Here is a 22,571-nt window from a genome sequence, read left to right as displayed (position 1 = left end):
ATTGGAACCATTTATAGAGTAAATTGGAATCTAATATCCCTTTCCCCAATACCTTGTGCCAAGAACAGATATTAAGTACACTCCACGAGAAATTGGTATATTATCAAGTAAACACTGGAGGCTGGAAGTATGATACTTGACCAGTTGATGGTAAGTGGAACCACACAATGACATCAGGGCTCCTTATCTCCACGTGATTTTGGAGATAAGCCTATGGCGCGCGCATTACAACGCGATTGCTCCTCACTCAGTCCTGTAGAGAGGACAGACGACGAGGTCCAGTCAGGATTCCAGCATGAGCGTGATCGCAGAAGACGTCCAAGTTGCCCGTGAGTTTGTTCGACATCTTCATATCCCAAAACAAGCTTCTCATTAACAATATTCTTGATATAGATCCCACTCCCGGTGCTCTGCTCGCCGCTATGGAGCAGAGAGATGCATTGGACAGCGATGAACGGGCTACGAAGCGGCGCAAGGTTATCAAGTCTGGGCCATATAGTCTTGCTCAGGTCAACAGGCTCTCATCAGCGGGAATACCATTGGGTTATATCCCGTTAGCTAGATTGACATTGCGCATGGTGAGTACTGAGTGGCTACATTTCGTACCAAGTGGCTGATCGTTCGCCACTTTTCTTCTAGAGCTTCGCAGATGATACCAAAATGAATGGAGATTATACGCATGAAACTTCGAACTCGTCTCGTCGGCTTCCTGTCATTCTTAATGTCAGCCCTATACATTCTATCGACGATGATCCATCCTCTAGCTCCCACGAACCCTCATCCAATCGCGATTCCTATACAATTGAGCTTTTCCCAGTTGAGATCGAAAGCAAAGACCCAATGAAATTGCTATCTTATACCTTCAATGAGCCGAAATCGTCGGATCTATTCGAACAACTCTACCTCGCCAGCGGGCTCACATGCGCAGATCGATACTTCCAACGTGCCCCAGCTACATGTTATCAAGCGGCACTATTCAGATCAGATATTGGAACTTTCTCCTTGGAAGTAAGTATAATTTGGAAGGATTCATTGGAGATACCGGACTTTTCGCACATTCAAGACCCAACCTTGCATGTTTTTGCAAGATATGCCTTACACGAAAGGCATGGTCAACCCGAGAGCCACTCTGCGAAGCGCGAGATTCGTGAGAAGATACTTGGGGCTTCTCGTAATTGGGCTCCGCGTGAGTTTTATAACAGTGTACATGTCCCAGAAAACACGAAACAAGCTTCGGCAGATATTAAATGCCCTAACCTGGTGTGTGATCTGTTCCCTTTCCAGCGAAGGGCTGTTCGCTGGCTTCTGCAGAGAGAGGCGATGGAGCTGCAGCCTGATGGGAGCGTTGTTCCTATTGCAGAAAGGAATCTTCCCGGTAGTCTCCCCGCGTCATTCAAGGAGATGAAGGATGCCGATGGGAGAACCTGTTATTACAGTCATCTTTTCATGACCATTACTTCAAATATCTCAATATGGAGTTCTGCTGAAACCCATCTTAAAGGTGGGGTTCTCGCCGAAGAGATGGGTCTAGGCAAGACTGTGGAGATGATAGCCCTGATTAATCTCAATCGACGGGGTGAACAATTAAAGCCCGATCCTGACGGATTGAGAGTATCAGGAGCTACATTGATCATCACACCACCTGCTATTCTAGAGCAGTGGAAACAGGAGCTTCAGCAACATGCTCCTGACCTACGAGTGCATCATTACACTGGGATTAAGCGTGGGCAAGAAAAAGCAGACGACCTGGTCATCGAAGAGCTTACGGAATTCGATGTCGTATTAACCACATACAATGTCATTTCTCGTGAGGTACACTACGCCGGTGCTGCACCAAAGCGAAGCCTGCGCCATGAGAAGAGATTCGAGCCTCGCAAGACGCCTCTGGTTCGAATCTCATGGTGGCGAGTATGCCTTGACGAAGCCCAAATGATCGAGAGTGGTGTCAGCAATGCTGCCAAAGTTGCCCGATTGATTCCCAGAGTCAATGCCTGGGCTGTCACCGGTACGCCCCTTCGTCGAGATATCGATGATCTTTTTGGTCTCCTGCTGTTCCTGCACTACTATCCGTTTTGCTACTCCAATCCCTTGTGGAAGCGATTGTATTCCAGGTTCGGGTCAATCCTGGTACAAATAATTCAGAACATTGCGCTTCGACATAGTAAAGATCGCGTTCGTGACGAACTTCGCTTGCCACACCAGAAGAGAGTTGTCATTACAACCCCGTTCACAGCAGTTGAAGAACAGCATTATGGTCAACTCTTTGAGACAATGTGCGAACAATGCGGTCTTGATGCGACAGGCGCACCAGTTCGCAGTGATTGGGACCCTGAAGAACTGGGAACAGTTGAACGAATGCGTAGTTGGTTAACACGGCTCCGACAAACATGTCTCCATCCTGAAGTTAGTGGGAGTAACCGACGAGCGTTGGGTGCTGGAAATGGGCCACTACGAACTGTCGATGAGGTCCTTGGAGTTATGATTGAACTTAACGACACATCAATCCGTACTGAAGAGCGATCCCTACTCTTTTCCCAGCTGCGCCGAGGCCAACTTTTAGAGAATGCAAAGCGCCGGAAAGAGGCTCTGGCCCTTTGGCAAGCTGTTCTGGAGTACTCTAATGGGATTGTCTCAGATTGCAGATTACAACTTCAACATCAGAAAACCCTTCTGAAAGACGCTTCAAAAGATGGGTTAAAATATGTACCTGAGGACCTCAGTGATGATGAAAGCGAAGAGGCCGAGAAGAACAGCCGTCTTAGTCAATGTCGACTGAAACTGCGGATGGCACTAGAGGTTCAACATATTGCTGTCTTTTTCACAGCGAATGCGTATTACCAGATCAAATCAGATCCTGCTCTGACTCAGCCTGACTCGGATGATTTCAAGGCCCTCGAAAAGAAGGAGGAGGAGGGCTACGAAGCTGCCAAGCTCATCCGTAAGGAGATGCTTACCGATACCTCCCGAAAGGTTGAGCGGTATATGAAGATGATCAAGGAGAAAGCGCATAATAAGCAATTTGTCCGGATCCCGAAGATGAAGCCCTATTTGTACAACCGGGGGCTGGAGTCGTATCGACTATTCAATAAGTTCGAGGACCTGTGCACCGCACTGAATAGACACGCTGAACAATACAATGAATGGAGAGAGGTGATGATCAAATTGGTTTCGCAGTCTCTCATCGATCAAGAAGAGGATGCTGAACTCGAGGGCAACGAGTATGAGCGATCGACAAAACATCAAGACGAGATGTATGTGTACATGGAAGCGCTCCGAGCAATGTATGCAGATCGTCACGATGCCCTGACCGGTCAGAAGAACATTCTCATTTCCCACGAAGCCAAGGCTGGTATCCTCCAAGCACAGAAAGACGAAGGACCTTCACCTAAGCTGTTCCTCTCTATTATGAATACGCGCAGTGAATTAATGCCAGATCCCGAGCTCGGATCTCTGAGAGGTCTTGTCAGTGAACTTCGTAGTCTCGTCACTTCGTTGGATTGGCAAGCCAATGGGGGAAGCACACGGGCCCGTGCTGAACTGGATTTGGTAACTGAGGTTCTGAAAAACGCCGGTCAAATGATCAGTGAGCAATCGAAAGTGTCGGCCAGCTTGGAGAGGGAGGTCGAGACATTCCGTGACACAATGAATAATCGTCTAGAGTATTATCGACAGCTGCAACAGATTTCAGACACAGTCGCGCCATATGATGAGGAAAGTGCTGGAAAGCCCATGGATGAGTTACTTTTTCTTACCAAGATCAAGTCGGAAGAAGCGCTTGAAGGCAAGATATCTTCGTTGAAGTCGAAGAGGCGGTACCTCATTCATCTTCGTGATGAATCTGGCTCGGAAGATACGAATCGGATTTGCATCATTTGCCAATCCAGTTTCGAAGTTGGTACGTACCACCATTGAATTAATTTTGCCTTCATTTTAGGCGTATACTAACCATCCTACTCTAGGTGTATTAACCGTCTGTGGCCACAAATACTGCAAGGACTGTCTGCAAATGTGGTGGCGACAGCACCGCACTTGTCCCATCTGCAAGAAATCCCTGAAACTGAGTGACTTCCACCAGATCACATACAAGTCGCAGGAACTAGTTGCTCAAGAAGAACAACCTGCCACCAAGTTCGATCATGAGCACCATCCCAAGAATGCTATCTACAGCGATATCAGCTCAGGTGTTCTCAATGAAATCAAAAACATTGACCTGGACGGCTCATTCGGTACTAAGATTGATACTCTTGCTCGCCATCTGATCTGGCTGCGAGAACATGATCCCGGTGCCAAGTCAATTCTATTCTCCCAGTACAAGAATTTCTTAGGTGTTCTTCAACGAGCCCTCGGTCGCTTTCAGATCACGTCCAGCAGTATTGATACACATGGTGGTATTGAGAAGTTTAAGAACGATCCTGCAGTTAGTTTAACCCCCCTGACTATACTCATTCGATCGACTATACTGACTTGATTAGGTGGAGTGTTTCTTGTTGCATGGTAAGGCTCAGTCCTCGGGACTGACGCTTATCAACGCCACCCATGTGTTCTTGTGTGAGCCGTTGATCAATACTGCTATTGAGCTGCAGGCTATTGCTCGAGTTCATCGAATCGGTCAACAACGTCCTACAACTGTTTGGATGTATCTTGTCTCTGGCACGGTGGAGGAATCCATCTATGAACTTTCTGTGGCTCGTCGGCTAGCCCACATTATCGAGAAGGAGAAACAGGAGAATGGCCAATCGACACTTCCTGAGATTGATGAAGCATCACTCGTTGATCTTACGGAAACGGCGATAGATTCGGCGAATTCCATGGAGATGCAAGATGCAACTCTCACAAGCCTAATGACGAGTGGTGCTTCGGGTGGCGAAATGGTGCGAAAGGATGATCTCTGGCAGTGTCTCTTCGGGAACTCTGCTCAGAAAGATAGCAATGACAGCTCCGCTGATGCAGAAAGGGAAGTTGGCAGATTCCTGAGAGGCGAAGCAGCCGGGGAAAGGAGAAACGAATCTATGACCCAATGATGTGATGTGATTAATTATAAATAGAACCTGTATAAATGGCTAGTAATCAAAAAACTGTAACCACTTCCGGACCTCAATAATAATCAAGTTGCACAAACGTCCATCGTTGATCATCAAGATCGAAGATGACCCATATCCTACCAATACTTCAGAGTCTGGTTCAGTATTCCTGTAGTAAAATTGTCGACAAATAGCATCATGATATCGAAGTCCATGCCAGCTTTTAGCATCTCCTCCTTTATCATCCTTATGTCTCAGTTGATTCGAGGTCATCCATGTCGAATCCGAGTCACCATGTCTTTTTGAAGGGCCTGCTTATTATCTTGGACTTTCATTCCGAATCTCTAGAAATTCAACCCTAATAGTAGAGAGTTCTAACCTCTGTAAACCTAACCTTGCAACACACACCAGACCAATGTATACCCAGGTAGATTAAATCATTCTGTTTGTGTAAATCGTCCAGGAACTTCAAGTTTCTTTGGATAAGGTTCTGAAATATGTGGTTCAAATCCAGAAAAAAACAATGAAATAAATAGGACATGAAATGAAAAAATAACTTGAACCCCCCTTCATTCCTAGTAAAAGTATAGAAGACTTTCTGAATAGCGCAGCCATAGAGGCTCGCCATGTGCAGTCCTGCTGAAAGCTCACCTCTTATGATTTGACGCATTCTCTTATGGATTGCCTCACTAATATCTCTCATCTCATATCTTTCTTCCACTTTTACTCCAGGGGTCCGCCTGTGAGTCTCTTCCAGGGCTGTACCAAGGTCTCTTTTGCTCCAGTAACTTCATTCTTACATCCAAGAAACTTCTTCAAATGCAAAGCTCTCTTAAACAAAGATTTTCCACACTCACAAGTCCTGTGATAACACGAGTAATTCAAATATCAGTGAATATCATGCTTTCAAGGTTATGTACTAACATTGAAGTATCTATTGCCTTTATATCTCAGGCTGATAAAATAGTATCACCGTGACTCTATAACATACAAATGTACATATTCATGTATACAATATTCGATGTCCGGTGAGATATCTAGGACTATAAGACGCTGCGTAGGCGCTGCACCTAGTATTTCAAATTCAATTTAGTCGCATAAACATCCAGATTCATATCAAGGTCAATGGTTGGTTCCTTCCACGTTAAAGCTTTGAACTTACAGTGTTGATGATAATCCATGGATGTTAATTTCGGCAAGTCCAACCTTCAATTGATACCACTTGCCTTGAAAAGACTCGGAATATGCAGTGACTCCCTTTATATTCGTGTCTTTCTTCCGAGCTGACAGCACATGTGCAGCTTCTCACAGATTTATCGACCGTCCACAATTTGAACTCTTCCTGGGTCTTCAGAGCTTCATCTTCCACGATCCACCACAAACATGAATCCGCAAGCCATGCCAAGTGATCTCCCACCATGGACATTACCAGATTCAGGTTTGTTCAATCCCTACAGTGCTCAGATATCTCATTGGAGAGCCCGAGTAACATATTTCACAGTGATATTTGGCCTCGACGCCCAAAATAATCCAGACTTGAGCACATACACCTTCGTTAGAGAGCAAATCCTGGCCGCGCTTCCCGTTCATCGAAATGTCGACTGGAGACGAGCACCTTTGCCTTTAACTTCGGTGACACAAAGATGCGCAGCACAGGGTCAACGTGTTGGAATGTTTCTAACCACAAACAGCTGCGAAGCCTGCATGAGGGGCGAAGGACCCTTCACATCGTGTGTTGTCGCTGCGGTCAATGGAACTCCTGAATTCTCAGGGTCGTGTATGAACTGTGCCTGGAGAGATGTGCCACATACCTGTTCATTTCGTAATGAGCTTCCAATGATACCCCAAACTTTTGGAATGCAATGGACTGACATTGAGATTTGATAGGAACAAGAAATCCTGGGAATCTTCCTGCTTGGGAGGTTACTTATATCAATGGCACGAGGCCCTACCAAATGCCCATGCCAGCGCAACCTGTACGAATCCCTTTCCTCAATACCACGATCAGAACTTTATTAATTCTTTTAGGTCTATAACTACGGCTCACTCCCATATCCTACGCAAGCAACTCAGCCCGGACCACAGTACAATATGTTTTCAGATGGTGTGAATGTTCCACCACCCACAGCCCCCCCAGCTCCAGCCCATACCCCGGATCCAACTTTCGACTGCACACAAGCCTATACTCCTGGTGCAGAGACATTGTCTATTTGTCGAAGGACTGGACAAGGACCGATCTGGCTTGGTATATGGTACGACTCTCCTTTGAGGATGCTTTCCTGGGAAAGAGTCGAGGAACGACTCGATAACATCGCGTGGAGACGAATCTTCTACGAGCTCGTCTCGTGTCGTGCTCGAGTGAATTGGGATATAAGAGTGCTAGGTGATGAGATGATAAAAGCTGGGATACAATTTGATACTTTGCCACTTGTACTACCGCAAACAGATTTCCATCAGCCATGTGTTTATGGTGTTGACTGGGCACCCCCGGATTGGCCATGGAATGCTAGTGGATAGAGTAGGAACTTGAATGCAGATTTGTCTCGGTCTTGACCGGCAAAACTTACAAGTCCTCAGAGTAAGAATAATGGCAGCGGCACAATTCTCAATTGCCCTATTCATGAATTCGTGATGCCTCCAGCAGAATCACCCAAATAACATGCACAATAGCCCTGAAGTGAGTATCATGATGCACTTTATGCATTACTGACCTCCGCAGGTCTAACGTCCCTTCAAACACTTGAAGATAAAATGTAACGGTGATTATTTCCGCCACTTCTTGACACAAGTGCTCCATCATGGTGTAGGACTATATCAATAAATAACTAAAACTCTCAGGTTTCGTGGAAGTAGAATCAGCATTTGAACAAGATAGATACTATCATACTCGGAGACGGTTGGGCCATTATTAGTACTAGTCAGCTGGTACTAGTATCGTAGAGGCCCTGAAGTATCTGTGATCCAGAAAGTTTTATATCTTGGATATTTTTATATCTTGGATATTTTTATTGATATAATCATGTTGTCTATATAAGAAATATTTGTATTCTCGAGGGCTAGGCATTTTTCTACAAGCTTACTAGATGTAGGAGTTAATATCTTCAACTCAAAGAAGACCTTAAAAGAGTGTTGGAGGTAAAGTAAAAGCAAGAAGGAGATTATATGAGAGATAGTCAAGAGATAGTCAAGAGATAGTCAAGAGATAGTCGAGAGATATTCGAGAGATAATGCCATGACCATGTTTGAATTTCGGAAGGTGAGCTTTGAGTAGGACTGCATATGTTGTTGCTATTTTACCTTCACTTGACCCTGGAAAATAGTCGAGTGAGGCTCTGAGTCAACCGAGTAAAGTTATTTTCCCGATGAGGCTCTTCTGGTAAGTAGTAACCGAATCCCTCCTCATAGGGAATAAAAGGTGGGCTTTTAAACCGCTGGTCTTTGAGGTGTGAGAGATTGCGGGACATCAGTTCTTTGAAGCAAATAGGTGTGATTGCTTCAAAGCATTGGCGTGGGCTCATACGGATATGCTCTTTGTCGAGACCCCGTGTGTAGATCAATGTGTGTTTCTTCCACAATGGGTCCTCTTTGGTTAAACCAGGACCTAGGTTAATCCACCTGGTCAAGACGAAGGCCACTCCAGAGTCGAATTTGATAATCTCAGCCCGGTAATCCGTGTTGCAATCCTCGCAGGTAGATGTGAGATTGGTGTACCTTTCTCCAAAAGACCCTTCTACACGTAGCGGGGTGAAGAGATCTTCAAAAACCTTGCGCTGGCAGACTGTTACAATTGACCCGACCTCGAACAACCATTTAGTCATACGAGTGACCAGATCCTCGTATGTGCTGGCAAGGACTATGTTCTGCGTTCTCACATGAAGACCCAGTGGCTGAGAACATATTTGAGCGTCGGTTGAGTAAAGTGTGGTGATATCTGGAAGCGAGAAGGAAGGCCGGCTGTAGTGAATAACTTGTGTAAAGGATAGAGAATCAGTACTAATCCCAAATTTTGGGCCGTAGTTGAAACTCCTCATGGCAAGCCTCAGGTGAAGAAAGTTGTATGAGAAATGGCCCCAACGTGACGGATTATGATTGCATAGCACAAACCCAGCCTCACGCCACTTCCACGACTGCCAACATGGGAGGGGGCAGGGTCTGTCATGGGGTCTTTCACAAATACCATAGCTCTCTCCTTTGGGGCAATCAAACCGATGAAGAATGTGACAGGCATCGCAGGCGAAGTACTGTGGACTATCACGTTCAAATCTGGCCAAGATCTCGTGTTTCTTATCTCGAGCACAGGCATACACGTGGTTGTTGTATCGCCGAGTAATCTCAAGGAATCTATGGTTGCAGAGTGAGAAGCAAACGGCGTCGATGGAAGGAAGATAATCGCATATCGATAGTACCATCTCAGTAGGGAGGGCGTCAAGAGAGGTTGTATTCTTAGAAGAGGGGTCACCTGCTTGGTGTAGGCGCGTAAGACGCGATTTGATCAGACTCTTAAGTGATTCCATGTTGAGGATGACAGTGAGGATCCCTGATTGATATTGGGTTCAGAACGTGAAGATAAAATCGAAGATTTGTAAAAGAAAAGAAATAGAAGTAAGAGAAGTAAGAGAAGGAATAGTGAAAGAGAGATGAAGGATTTATGAGAGCTAGATGAGAGATAGGTATGATACCCCCTCAAGGCAACTTAACAACAGTCATGCCATGATCCGATCGAGATAAGTAAGAGAAGAGGGGCGTTAGCTCCTAGAACTTCCAGGGTTAAGTCGTTACGCTTAGTTCAAGGGTGGGGTTGAACGTGGTGCCCAGTGACCTTCAATTTGGGTAAAGGTTGGGCTAGAAGCTGATTTCCATGGAAGTTAAAGGGGTGGCCATCCTCAACAAATCAGATGGAGCAATTTTACGTCTGGTAAGATAGTATGTGAGAAATGAGGGCTGAGAGAAGAGTTAGGAAGTCCATGTGGCTATATTCTGCGGATTCGACGCACGATCCCTGGCCCCCGACAAATCGAACCTTGGAAGCGGCACGACCACGAGCAATAATGACACCGTCATGCGGGATCGAAGAAAACAACCTTATAACTTGAAAGACGCAATACTGTATTGACCGTTAGTCGAAGGGGCGATAAGACCGAGCAAGTTCAAGCCTAGCAAAATTATTATCTGGCAGCGAGATGAGCTTCGATGGAGCCATGGCCCATCCTGATAAAGTAGATGATCAAGTCAGCTACCTAGTCCGTCTTCGTCAAGGCTTCCAAGCTTGGCAGCTTTTCATAGTCCTGCGGTCAAATTCAATGAATTGCTCCTTACACAGGTATAACTCGGTGCTAGTTCCAATGCTCCTCTTGGAGTCTTGATATTGTTCCTCGTATAATAGTAGCACAACTTGCATCGAATTTTCGTTCAAAAATTGATATAACACCGTGACCTGGGGCTCTGAGTATTAGAGCTCCAGATATACCAGATCTAGTAGAGACCTCGGGAGAGCTCTGAGTAGTGCAAGCGAGTCCGAGTCCAAACTTGAATTGAAGTCATAGTATCGAACGGCATAAGATGTTGAACGCAGGAGGAAAGTATACAATTCCGAATTCATTCCAAGATATACTAGCCACTGGCAATGCCCACTGGTACTAGGTTGTGACTTGGTTATGTTTTTCATTTAAGTTGCCAATTTTGAATTTCAATCAAGAGAAATAAATCAATTAGTAACCATGCTAACAATTGATTTTGTCATCTGAAATGGTTATAGAAAACAAGTTCAAGCTGGTACAAAGTTGCCCGTGTGATGTATTGTCAGACTACAAGGTCTAATGCAGTAGGCGGTCGCAATGGGACGTATCAACAGGTCTGATTCTCTCGTAACACTAATTTACACGAATAAGCGTCTGCTGCGACCGTAGATCACGTGGCTAATCATGTGATCCATTCTGGTTCGGCTAATCAGAAGCCCGGATTTAATCCTATTAAAACCGTCTCAATTGGGCCTAGTTTATCACGTTATTTTGGCTGACATGTATATGTCGGCCTGATAAACAAGGCCGAAATTAGGGTGTCAGCCAGTTCAGTGTCGTGTCTCCACACGGCAGAACTGAGCCAATCATAATCCCACTGGAACAGAGCACGCTGATTGGTCGAACCAGAATGGTCACATGACCAATCACGTGTCTTGAGTCCGGCAGATGTTTATGTGCGATAGTGATAGGATGAGAGAAAATCAGACTTGTATTACATGCCATCTAGACCGCCTACTACGTACAGAAAGAGTCTGTTATAGGGGCGATCCATCGCTGACTAATCAGGGCATCCCCCCCCACGCGTATCCAAGAGAACAACGACAGTGACGTGTGTATGGTTGCCTGTGGAAAGTTCCAGAGGAGTCATATGAGTTTGATTCAGTCGTGAAATATCCCGAGCGGATGTTGATATTCCTTTCCAAAGACCTTATTTCTTTTCCATAATGGCGGACTCACAGAGTCCCGAGGCTCGTGAGCTGAGCCTGATAGGCAAGGTGGAATTTCGAATTGCCATGGCGGATACCGATGAGAAGCTTCAATCACTACTCCAAACCTATCTACCTCCATTGCTGCTGAAGTTATCGTCGGAGAGTGTGGCGGTCCGTAACAAGGTCATTTCCGTTTGCCAGCATGTCAACACTCGGGTGAAAGCCCCCACTATTCAACTGCCCGTCGCCGCCTTATTGAAGCAATTCAAAGAGCAAAAGTCTCAACTGGTCCGGCATTTTGATTTGATCTACGCTCAGCAAGGAATCGATCGGCTCGGTTCTGATGCTCGGGTTGAGATCCTCCTCCCCTTGTTGAAGGGCATCGCGGAGATCGGAACATCGGCTACTCAGGGCGCCATTGTGTTCAATTTGGTCCTGCGGTTGCTCCCTTTGTTTAAACTGCCACCAAAGGGTAGTGAGGAAGATCAAAAACTGAAGCAGCGCTTGGGCCTGTCAGACCAGGATTCTCAGTTCTTATCCCTTTGGCTGGGGAAACTCCTCATTCTTTCCCCTGCTGCTTCAGAAGCTACAACATGTCCCGGCTTGTCTTCAGATGAGTATACATTCTTGAATAAGGGTGCATCCGCAAGCGAAACATGGAATCCCGCTACTCCAGGAGGGCTGAATCTTACCGAGACCAAAGTCATCGCTCTCCGATTTATTGGTAGTGGTGCTTTTGCTGATTCTCAACGATTCCTACCCTCCTTGATTGCTTCTGCCGATGCCAACTCTAGACTTGCCGATTTGGGCGATGAGACTTTGAAACGATTTGCTATGGATCTTGAAAACCCGGATGTGGTTCAACAATTGTACGATCTCTATTTCGGATCTGGTGGTGCTCCGCCGGCTCGTCCTCCTCTCCAGGTGAAGGTTTTGAGCGTCCTAGGCAAATCTATCAAGGCTACAGAAGACACACAGAGAATTTATAAGCTGATCGAAGATGGACTTCTGTCTGATACCGCGAGATCTGCGCAGGGCCTTCAAGCATCAAAATTAAGAACTCAAATATTCACATTTACCACATGGGTTGTCCGCATGGGCTCTCCCACTGATCTGAAACAGATTGCCCCTAAACTGATTGCTGGTTTAAGAGACTTTATTCAATCTCAGACTTGGCCGAGTCCAGGTGCTAGCGGACAAAAGCTACCTGCCACAGATCTGAGTTTAAGAGGACTGGCTTACGAAAGCATTGGCATCCTGGTCCCTAAGGTGGATTTCCAAATACAAGATCAGAACATTGAGAATTTCGAGTTTGATCTCGTTCGCTGGCTCTTTACTTCTCTCAGTGCCGATGACTCCAGCTCGCAGATCTTCGTTAGTATTGATCAAGCATTGGGAAGTATTCTTAATTCTTCGCTGAACAGCCACGATCAAGCCTTTCAAGCCCAGCTGCGTCCATTCCTGGTTCAACAGATGAGCTTGCAGCCAGGAGATGTTCATCCAGAGACGGGCTACAGTGTCGTCCGCGGCGTTCAGTATGCCACTGTGCGTTTCGCCAATCGATTCTTGCCATTCCATGACGTTGTGGCTCGTTGGATTGATCTCATGGCTATTTCAAGAGGCCCGGAAAGACAACAGGAGATCGTCGAGGAAGGCAGAAAGGGAATGCATCCATACTGGTTCCGACTTCTTAATCCAACAAAGGATGAAAAGTGGGCTGCTCCAGCAGTTTCTCAGAAGCGAGATGATTCTTGGTTTGAATTTCCATCTTTCGCTGATGCGACGCAGTTTTTGCTGGGTTCAGAGAACCAAGATGATTCTACGCGACAGCTGCTTTCCGGACCCTACAAGAATGCACTTGTGCCTGCCATTTCTTTTCTTCGCAATACTTTACTTTGGGAGGCCTTCTCGGCATCCAAGATTACGACTGACTTGGATGAAGACTGGGATTATAAACTCGAAGTGCAGCTCTCCACCGATGAAGAAGCTCGATCTGCAGTAAGACAGTATATCCGCAATACTGCCAAGGAGTCTGTCTCTACATTTTTGTCTGCGATCCTGAATGGCATCGTCAGATCAGACTTACCGAACCTTCGACAGTGTGGAGTTCACTTCGTGGAGATTTGCTCTTTGGCACCAAATGATGTGGTTGAGAAGCTACTCCCTCAATCTCAGTCTTTGACGAAGCCCATCTTTAGTAACAACCAAGATATCCAAGGACTGGCAGCTCGAGCGTTCGGAATTCTCGCGTCGCACCCTTCCCTCCCCCAGGTTGATCTCAATAATTTTGTCGCGTTGTTCCAAGATACGATAAAGTCATGGAATACAGCTATTGGTGAAGCTGCTCTTCGAGTTCGTGGGGCAGTTGTATCGATGTCTTACCTTCTCAGCAGACTTGCCTACCGTGGTCTTCTGAGTAGGGTTCCTGAAGCTCAAATCAAGCAATTTATCGAGATGACTTTGGACATTGTTGATGTTTCTCGGGATAAACTTCTTCAGCGAACCGCAGAATCCTCTCTTGGTGAGCTCAGCTTAGCGGGTATTCTTTCGCTGCAGATACTTCCAGAGGATGGCTGGAAACAAGTCCATAAGAAGCTTTCCAGTGATGCGAAGTCTGAAAATGACATTTCCATCAGATCTCTGGGTCTGGTAACAGTAACATTCGCACGTATACAACCCGCTCCCTCGCTTTTCAACGAGTTCCTTGCTTCTTTGTACAGTCTCCATGAAATCCGAAGCCCGGAGGTGCAGTTCACAATCGGTGAGGCTTTGAGTAACGTCACAACCGGGTGGTCATCACAGGCTCTTATTGAAGAGTTCGATGTGGATGCAGAATTTCCCAAGTCAGATGTGCCCAGAACAGTGTTTGTTGAGATCTGTGACAAGATTATTGCCGACTGTGTGGCGTCCAAGCCATCTCTTCGGAAGGCTTCCGCCATTTGGCTGTTGTCTCTCGTCAAAAATTGCGGGCACCTGTCAGAGATGCAGGAACGGCTACGCAAGTGTCAAGCCACATTTACTAGTCTTCTTGGAAATCGAGATGAGGTCGTACAAGAAACGGGTGCTCATGGTCTTAGCTTGGTTTATGAGATCGGCGATCAATCTCTTAAGGATAATCTGGTTCGTGATCTGGTGGACTCGTTTACAGCGACTGGGCCCAATCTCGGTGGTGGCAATGTCTCTGCGGATACTCAGCTGTTTGAGCCTGGAGCACTCCCCACGGGTGAAGGGTCATCTGTCAACACTTACAAGGATATTATGAATCTGGCTGCCGAGGCGGGTGACCCCACGCTTGTGTACCGGTTCATGTCTATGGCGTCTAACAACGCCCTCTGGACGAACCGCGCCGCCTTTGGTCGGTTCGGAATCAGTAGCATCTTTTCGGACTCCAGTGTCAACGGTTACTTGTCTCAGAACCCTAAGATCTACCCTAAGCTCTTCCGATACCGCTTCGATCCCAATCCCAATGTACAACGGTCGATGAACAGCATTTGGCAGGCTCTCGTTAAGGATCCCACAGTCGTGATCGACACTCACTTCAACGCCATCATGGAGGACCTTCTGAAAAGCATGCTTCAGGGGCGTGAGTGGCGTGTTCGACAAGCAAGTTGTGCCGCTGTGGCGGATCTTATTCAAGGTCGCCGTCCCGAGAAATACGCCCAGTACCTAGATGAGATCTACGGCAAGGCTTTTAAGCTCCTGGATGACATCAAGGAGTCTGTGCGCGTCGCCGCTCTCAAGCTCTGCCAGACAATCACTAATTCCGTGATTCGCACTCTTGAACCGAGCGGCACAGAGAAGCGCGCGGGCACCCTACTTAACAGCGCTATTCCCTTTCTCCTCAGTGATACTGGATTAGATTCTAGTGTGGAAGAGGTTCGCGGGTATGCTATCGGTGCTCTTGTTCAGATTATCAAGAAAAGTTCCGGCACACTCATTCGCCCCTATGTCCCCAATATTCTGGAAAAGTTCCTTAGCTCCCTCAGCTCTCTTGAGCCTCAGGCAGTCAACTACGTCCACCTAAATGCGGACAAATACGGTCTCACCGGACAAGAGATCGACAAGATGCGTCTCTCGAGTATCCGAACCTCCCCAATGATGGAAGTGATTGAGCGGTACTTGATTGATCACCTGGACGAAACCAATCTCCCAGAACTAGCAACCAGACTGGAAGAGGTACTTCGCTCCGCGGTGGGTCTCCCATCTAAAGTGGGGTGCAGTCGAGTTCTAGTTCTACTCAGCATGAAGACGCTAGTGTTCCGACCCTATGCAGACCGATTCATTCAGGTGTTGTGTAAATACGTGGTGGATCGCAATGAGACTGTCAGCGCGTCATACTGCACATCACTTGGTTATCTTATGCGATTGGCATCCGATGAGCGGGTCCTGAAGACTATTGACTACGCCAAGAGACTCTATCTAGATGCGGAAGAGGCTACCACGCGAGCTGTGGCGGCCGAAATCCTGTACTCTTCGTCTAAACTCTCGAATGACCGCTTCATGGCGTTCGCCACAGCTGCACTCCCGTTCGTCTTTGTTTGTCAGTATGATGCGGACGAACATGTGAAAGAAGGATTCGAAAAGACGTGGCAGGATAATGTGGGTGGCTCGCGCGCCGTCGCCTTGTATATTCGGGAGATCGTCAGCCTTGTATCCGACAACCTGGAATCGGCGCGGTGGGCCATTAAACATACTGCGGCACGTGCCATTGCCCAGGCTGTGCTTGCTATGGAGTTAGAGATTGATCTCTCCACTGCACAATTGGTTTGGCCGGTTTTGGTTAAAGCATTAGCGGGGAAAACCTGGGAAGGGAAGGAGGTTGTGTTGAAAGCCCTGGTTAGATTTGCCCGTCAAGGTAAAGCGTTGTGGGCGGAGTCTCCGAAGGACAGTGAGCTGATGAAGGTATATTTTTTTTCTCCTTTTTCTCCATTTTTTTTATTTTATTTATTTATTTTTTTTTATTTTTTTTTATTTATTTTTTTTTTTTCGAACTGTCACTTCCTTGATTTTTGCTTGTTCCATATTCTCATACAAGGTTTTTGGGAAAAGAGAAGAGGCTAACAAAAGTGGGGATTTCCGTGGAGTCAGACCATCACCATCCGTGAAGCGAAGCGAGCAAACGCCGTGTACCGGCCGCATGGATTACGAGCATTGGGTGAGATTTCACAAGTTCGCAAGATCGATCTCATGCCCCAGGCATTAGAGATCGTGCCATCGGTAATTGAAGAAATGCAAGACGGGATGGAGATAGATTCCGGGAATGGGCCAGACTCCAACGACACCCTTGCAGCGAGTGTGCAGTGCCTCCTGCAATGTCTGAACCCCGCCACGGCCGGTTCGGGCGAAGGTCAGTTGCCCTACGGGAACCCCCTAGCGTCGGCCCAGCTAAGCCTAACCATAGTGTTGGGAGAATACGTACGACAGGTGATCGGTCCGTTGGACCAGGCCCTGACCCACGGCGGACGACAGGTTGTCAGCACGGTCTATCAGGAGCTCCATGCAATCTTTACCCGAGTGGATCGGTGGACTGCGCCCGGTGAAGAGGTTCTGGCGGGTCCGATGTGCGATCTCGCAACTTTACTCCTCCACGACCGGAACGCTGTTGAATTGGTCCGCAAGGGCCGTGCAGAAGCCATTTTGGCGTACCTGAAACTTCGTAAGTCGGTGCGTGGGGTGCCTAATACCTTAGAAGAAGTGTTGAAGGGATGGAGGGTGAGTGAGAGATCTGATGCGATCCAGCGCATTCTTGACGAGGCCCTGGCGTGTTTAGACTAGAGCATAGCATAGTATTTTGAGTGCTTCGGTTACCTATTTTGGAACTATTAGGTGACTACTAGTTCAAGTTTTTTAACTATACGATTCACTAGACTCAGAGTAGAAGCTGTATGTCTTAGAATAAAGAGTCACCTGCAAAAAAAAAAAAGTAGATGTTTGGGGGCCTATTCCCCCCAGAAAACCACGTGGTAGATCGACCGTGGATCCTGAATTTATTTTATTTTATTTTATTTTAATTATTTTATTTCTTATTTTTTCTTATTATTTTAGGGCGAAGGATTTTGATTAAAGTTCATGATTTGATGTATCCAGCTGAATGGGTCATTCCTAGGTTCACTTCTGGTGCATAACATTCGGGTTTGGGGAAGTGAACCTATGGTGCGAGTGGAGTAGATGAACCGGATTCGATCTTTGCTCCGGAGCCAGTCAGAATCTAGTAGTACAGTGCGATTGATTCGAGTTTTATTTTATTTTTATTTTTATTTTTATTTTTTTAGTTTTTTATTCATTTTTCATTGTTTTGTCTTCTGCAGCAAGCTAGTGAGAACGCCACTCGCTTAACCCTCGGGCATGTCCGTAGTCACTTTCAAGTTTAGCTTTTCCCTAGGTAGACTTACATAGAACCACCTGGGTAAGGAGACTAAGACTGAAATATCCGAACCCGAACGTTAGGAAAATCCGTTGGACGATCTTTTGCTCCTTGGGACCACTTTTCTCCAGTGTTTATATTTATTTTTATCTAAGTGATCGTCGTAGGATATGTGGACGACTACTCTACTATAGTATTGAGTATATCAATGATAGTATGAGATATAGAAGTAATAACATTTGAAGTTATTATATATGTATTAATTATAATAGAATAAAATATCTATCTGTGCCTGATATCCGTTTCAGCCCTTCAGGGCTGGAGTTCAATTCCGTTTTATTGAAACTCATCCGATACCGTACTCTGTACTCCATACTCCATACCCATACACACCCCCATACACCTGATTAGCGAAGGAGATATCCACGCCACCAGACCCTGATTGGCATAAGTACGCTAATTCTGTGTCTCCTGCACCTTACTCCTAGTTCAAAAAAGTTTCACTTTGGACTTTTCCTCTATGTAGAATTCCATGAGATTAACATTTTTTTTACTAGGGATTAAAGGGGCCATATGGAGTTCCCTGATTCAGTGATTCGGGACAGTTCCATAAGTACTGATTAAGCCGGGGGCTAGACCCATCTAGACCATTGGGTTTTGGTTCCAGCCGTAATTTTGGGTTTGTTTTTAGTCTGTTTTGTTTTTGCTTTGACTCTGTTATTTTGGTTATCTTGCTTTGTTTTCTTTGTTTTGTATCTGTTTTGGTCTTTTTCCTTGATTTTAGTCCCAAGGTTCTCTGATTGTTTAGCCTCATTCTTGTTCTACACTTATTCCTAGTTAAACTAGTAAACTAGTTAATTCTAGTTCTCTTTAGAGACTCTATAGGACTGGATCCTTTTCCCGTATTATCCCGTATCAAACTTGAACTTGAACTCTCTCTCTCCCGGACTCTCACTCGGATCCGAGTTAACACTTGGACAATGTTAACGTGTTCTCAGCCAGCCCTAGTTTTATAATTTCAAATACTTTTTCCCCCCTAAAAAAGACCCCTCGGATAGCTTATTCGGTACCTAGTCATCTACTACCAAATCCCGAATCCTTTCTTATGACTAGTTCCATTTTTTTTTATTTTTATATTTTACATTTTTTTTCCCACATGGTTGGCACCTGCATGCCATTAGTTTCTAGGATTTTACTACCTTTAGAATTGATTTTCGGTCTCGGTCTTTCTCTAAAACCCTTGCACTTTTTTTTCTCCCCCGGACGAACCGGATCGTGTTTTCTATTATTTTTTCTATTATTTTTTCATTAATTTTTTCCATTATTATTAATTTTTTTTTCTTTTCTTTTTTTTTGATCTTTTTTTATCTCTATCCCATTTTTTCCCGTCTTGTCCTATTTGGATCTGTACTGCTTCTCTAACCTCTCCGCCTCGCTTCTTCCCCCAATTCCTCCCAATTCCCCAATTCCTCCCTTCCCCCCTTCGGTACTTGAAGAGATTCCACAGGTTCCCACGCCACCCGCCAGCCAGATAGGAACAGGGCTGCGCCATCCAATGTTTTCGTGATGCAGCAACCCACTGGTTCTTCCTGCAGGTCTACCCTCTTCTTACTCGTGATGTGAACCTACATAACCCTTCATCCTCCCCCCAGTCTTTCTTCCCCCCCTTCCCCACACAACATCATTCCAGTTAAACCTCTACCTATATATCCCTGTGGTATCCCCTTGTGATATAACTCACTACCTCACCATTTGATATTCATCCTTCAATTGGGTTTTATTCTTTCCCCGCAATTCGGGACTGATTAACGTCTTTCATCCCAACTTGATCTCCACCCCCCTCAATTTACCTATAGGTGTGTTCGAATCTCGCCTGCTTATACATGTAACAGGTTACATCAGTATGACTTAAACTAGGTACTAACAAGCTTAAAGGGCCACCCAGTCAGCCTTATGACGGTCACAAGTCTGGTGATGCAAAACCGTCGAGGCCATGCCTCCAATAAACCTTTGCGACTTCCCATAATCGCCCCCAAGGAAGAGCTAGCGGGGAAACCTGAAAAGAGCCTGGTTGCACCCCCGCGCATTCGTTTGCCACCAAGGTCAAGAACTGGTTGCTGGTATGTTCAAGCTTTACTCCGATCTATTCCGTTACGGGATTAACATCCGGTACTTTTTAACACACGCTTACCATTATCCTTAGGACATGTCGAGTGAGTGATTTTTTTTGGGGGGAGCTTGCATCTCCCCATATTTCTTTGCAAAACAAAGAATTGAGCTAACGAGCTTTCGGTACCGTGCAGAGTCGAAAAGGTAAATAGCTCTCCAATTTCCTCAAGAATTGTGGCGAGACTAACATTCTTTAGTCAAATGTGATGAGGGACATCCACAATGCAATGTAGGGCATTCCTCGGCTTCAGGTGCCACAAACTCAAAACTCAACTAATTCGGATTCCAGCAATGTACTCGACTCGGCCATATTTGTGATTATCGGCCACGTCTAGCCTTTCGAGATGATACTCCAAGGATTATGGGCCGAATGGCCGATGTGAAGACTGAAGGGAACCATGTTTGGGATCGTAAGAAATCCCTTCTATCCACTGATCTGGAACAGGATTAATCCTTTTTTTAATGCATAGTCTCTTCTCCAACACCCAGCGAGGATAATCGGTCTGATTACTTTTCTCCGCGCGATTCCCTTCCGGCATTTGCCCTACTCACCTCTGATGAGGACCGCGAGAGAAAGGCCGAGGCGTCTAGTCCCGGAACATACCATGTGGTTGTAGTGCCGGACAGCTTCTCTGCACTACCAGAATACTCGGATGATATGGAAAAGCCCATGGTGACAAGTACCGAGGTATCAAATTCTGTCGCAAACAGCCCTATCAGTGGGTATAAACCGGTCAATCAGTCAAATGATCCCAATGTGGTCATTTTGAAGACTTTCGAGGATTCAACCCGACGTTCTCCTTCCTCCGGGAGACCATCCAGAATCTCTCCTACATCGGAGATCTCAGATCCTTTCTGCGCCTTATCTTTGTCCCCCATGTTTGATCCTCTTCCCTCTCCAGATCTCTTGGAAGAGGACAGGATATCATACTTGGACTCCTGTTTGGATCAGAAGACTCAGGATAACACCCTCTTCGCACATTTCCGTCATGTTGTCTGGAAGCAATTGTTCCCGCATAATCGGGAGCAGGATGACTCGTTTGGATATGAAAGCAGTGGCATGACTCTAAGTGTGGATTTTCTTGAGCGTGAAGCTGCTCACTTTCCTCCGGTGAGTAACCGAATCTATTGATTGCTAATTGGGTTCATTTACTAATGCATTGTTTTAGCTTGCTCATGCTATCATGGCGGTTTCGGCTCTCAGTCTCTCACATAGTGGGACTGGTCAGAATTTGGATGCTTTGCAGTACTATCAACAAGCCTTTCCTTCTCTCCAGACCAGTCTTCGTAATAACGATGATCTTGTCTCTGATGGCCTGTTTCTCACCCATTTCTTACTTCTGATCTATGAGGTAGGCTCTTCTACATAGTTTCATGTTTATTTGGTATCATATGCTCACTGTTAATAGGTTGCCGCTGCTGAACCTCACGGCTCAAATCTCTGGTCTCATCACATCTCTCGCTTACTTCACATCTCCTTTCTCCGTCGCACGCATTTCGGCTGCGAGCCACACCCATTCATTATCTGGTGGATCTGCCATATCGACCTCTACGCTTTGCTGAGTGGCGCAGGTAGTGGAGAGTTTATTCGCGCAGTATTGGATCACCAGATGCTTCCAGGATCCGAATGTCTTCTTTACCCTTCCGTCGCGGAGGGATTCAGCGTTATTTACGCCGATGAACACGACAGTTTACCTGTCATGATGCGTCTTTACGCTGATACGTTCAAACTAGCCGCTCAGCTGGGATTCCTGGCTGCACAGCTTCGTCGTGAAAAGCAATCTCTGCCTATCTCCGAATTTCATCCCCGCTCAAAAGAATTGTGTGATTTGCGTCAGGCTTTTGGTCAACTTTGGGAAGCTCCGGATGTTGCCTGGTGGCATCAGCACCAGGAGGGACTTCCTAGACGCTCCCAGGAGATCCTACAACAGGTGAGTACCCATTACATATGATTCATATAGATCCAGTACTAATCTTTTATCTAGTCCGCAACCTTATTCCACGTCTGTCATCTATTCTCATATAGTAGCATGTGGTCCGGCCAACGTCTGGAATCAGAATTCAGCCCAGATGGCGAGATAGATCACCACGCCTCTGAAATCCTACGCATAGCAGAGCAAAGCACAAATACGCACCGTGCTGATCGACATTTCCTCGTGTTCCCACTTTTCCTAGCAGGCGCCACTGCCTCAGCTAGTGGATTAAAGATGATGGCAATGGAGTTAATGACGGGCATGGAAGATGAAGAGGATGGAATGGGTAGGAATGCAGCTACTACGCGAGCTATCTTGCAGACGGTTTACGAACGACAACTTGAGCGCCTGATGCGTGTTGGGCATACGCTTGATGTTGAGTGGGCCGATTTGATGACCCAGGAGGGATTGCAAATGGTTAATTTTGGTTTTTGAGTTACTTAAGGGGCGTTTTTGTTGGGCATTGGTATGGCATGGTGGATTTGTATTTGATATCTATGGGATTTGTCGAGTTTTTTGCGTTCTCTTTGCATGATTGATGATCGATGTATAATGTCACTATATTTCTTCAAGTTTGGATTGATTTCTTATCATTG

At 46.0% G+C, this 22,571-nt stretch overlaps 6 protein-coding genes across 6 annotated transcripts; 4 read left to right on the top strand and 2 right to left on the bottom strand.

Moving 5' to 3' along the window:
- Window positions 1-295: 295 nt before the first annotated feature.
- N7483_001817 (uncharacterized protein) lies at window positions 296-5,021 on the top strand (the record flags this gene model as incomplete). The annotated part of the gene is made up of 5 exons (XM_057085254.1): window positions 296-329; window positions 394-578; window positions 640-3,895; window positions 3,960-4,417; window positions 4,473-5,021. 5 exons carry the CDS (start codon window positions 296-298, stop codon window positions 5,019-5,021), a joined length of 4,482 nt encoding a protein of 1,493 aa, XP_056951403.1.
- A 1,658-nt stretch (window positions 5,022-6,679) lies between these two features.
- On the bottom strand, window positions 6,680-6,895 carry N7483_001816 (uncharacterized protein; the record flags this gene model as incomplete). Its single annotated transcript, XM_057085253.1, has 2 exons — window positions 6,680-6,811; window positions 6,833-6,895. The coding sequence occupies 2 exons, from the start codon at window positions 6,893-6,895 to the stop codon at window positions 6,680-6,682; spliced, it is 195 nt and encodes a 64-aa protein (XP_056951402.1).
- An 81-nt stretch (window positions 6,896-6,976) lies between these two features.
- N7483_001815 (uncharacterized protein) lies at window positions 6,977-7,538 on the top strand (the record flags this gene model as incomplete). Its single annotated transcript, XM_057085252.1, has 2 exons — window positions 6,977-6,997; window positions 7,050-7,538. 2 exons carry the CDS (start codon window positions 6,977-6,979, stop codon window positions 7,536-7,538), a joined length of 510 nt encoding a protein of 169 aa, XP_056951401.1.
- Window positions 7,539-8,320: 782 nt separating this feature from the next.
- On the bottom strand, window positions 8,321-9,535 carry N7483_001814 (uncharacterized protein; the record flags this gene model as incomplete). Its single annotated transcript, XM_057085251.1, has 1 exon — window positions 8,321-9,535. The coding sequence occupies one exon, from the start codon at window positions 9,533-9,535 to the stop codon at window positions 8,321-8,323; it is 1,215 nt and encodes a 404-aa protein (XP_056951400.1).
- A 1,949-nt stretch (window positions 9,536-11,484) lies between these two features.
- On the top strand, window positions 11,485-17,244 carry N7483_001813 (ECM29 family proteasome component; the record flags this gene model as incomplete). The annotated part of the gene is made up of 2 exons (XM_057085250.1): window positions 11,485-16,371; window positions 16,558-17,244. The coding sequence occupies 2 exons, from the start codon at window positions 11,485-11,487 to the stop codon at window positions 17,242-17,244; spliced, it is 5,574 nt and encodes a 1,857-aa protein (XP_056951399.1).
- A 3,119-nt stretch (window positions 17,245-20,363) lies between these two features.
- Window positions 20,364-22,410, top strand: N7483_001812 (uncharacterized protein; the record flags this gene model as incomplete). The annotated part of the gene is made up of 5 exons (XM_057085249.1): window positions 20,364-20,412; window positions 20,473-21,113; window positions 21,172-21,354; window positions 21,412-21,933; window positions 21,988-22,410. 5 exons carry the CDS (start codon window positions 20,364-20,366, stop codon window positions 22,408-22,410), a joined length of 1,818 nt encoding a protein of 605 aa, XP_056951398.1.
- Between the last annotated feature and the right edge of the window lie 161 nt (window positions 22,411-22,571).

Source organism: Penicillium malachiteum (assembly GCF_028827825.1).
Source record: "Penicillium malachiteum strain IBT 17515 chromosome Unknown utg000001l:1.0-8184562.0:1.0-8186909.0, whole genome shotgun sequence".
Lineage (NCBI taxonomy): Eukaryota > Fungi > Ascomycota > Eurotiomycetes > Eurotiales > Aspergillaceae > Penicillium > Penicillium malachiteum.
Note: the sequence above shows the minus strand (reverse complement) of the source record. Positions and strands in the feature narration are given on the sequence as shown.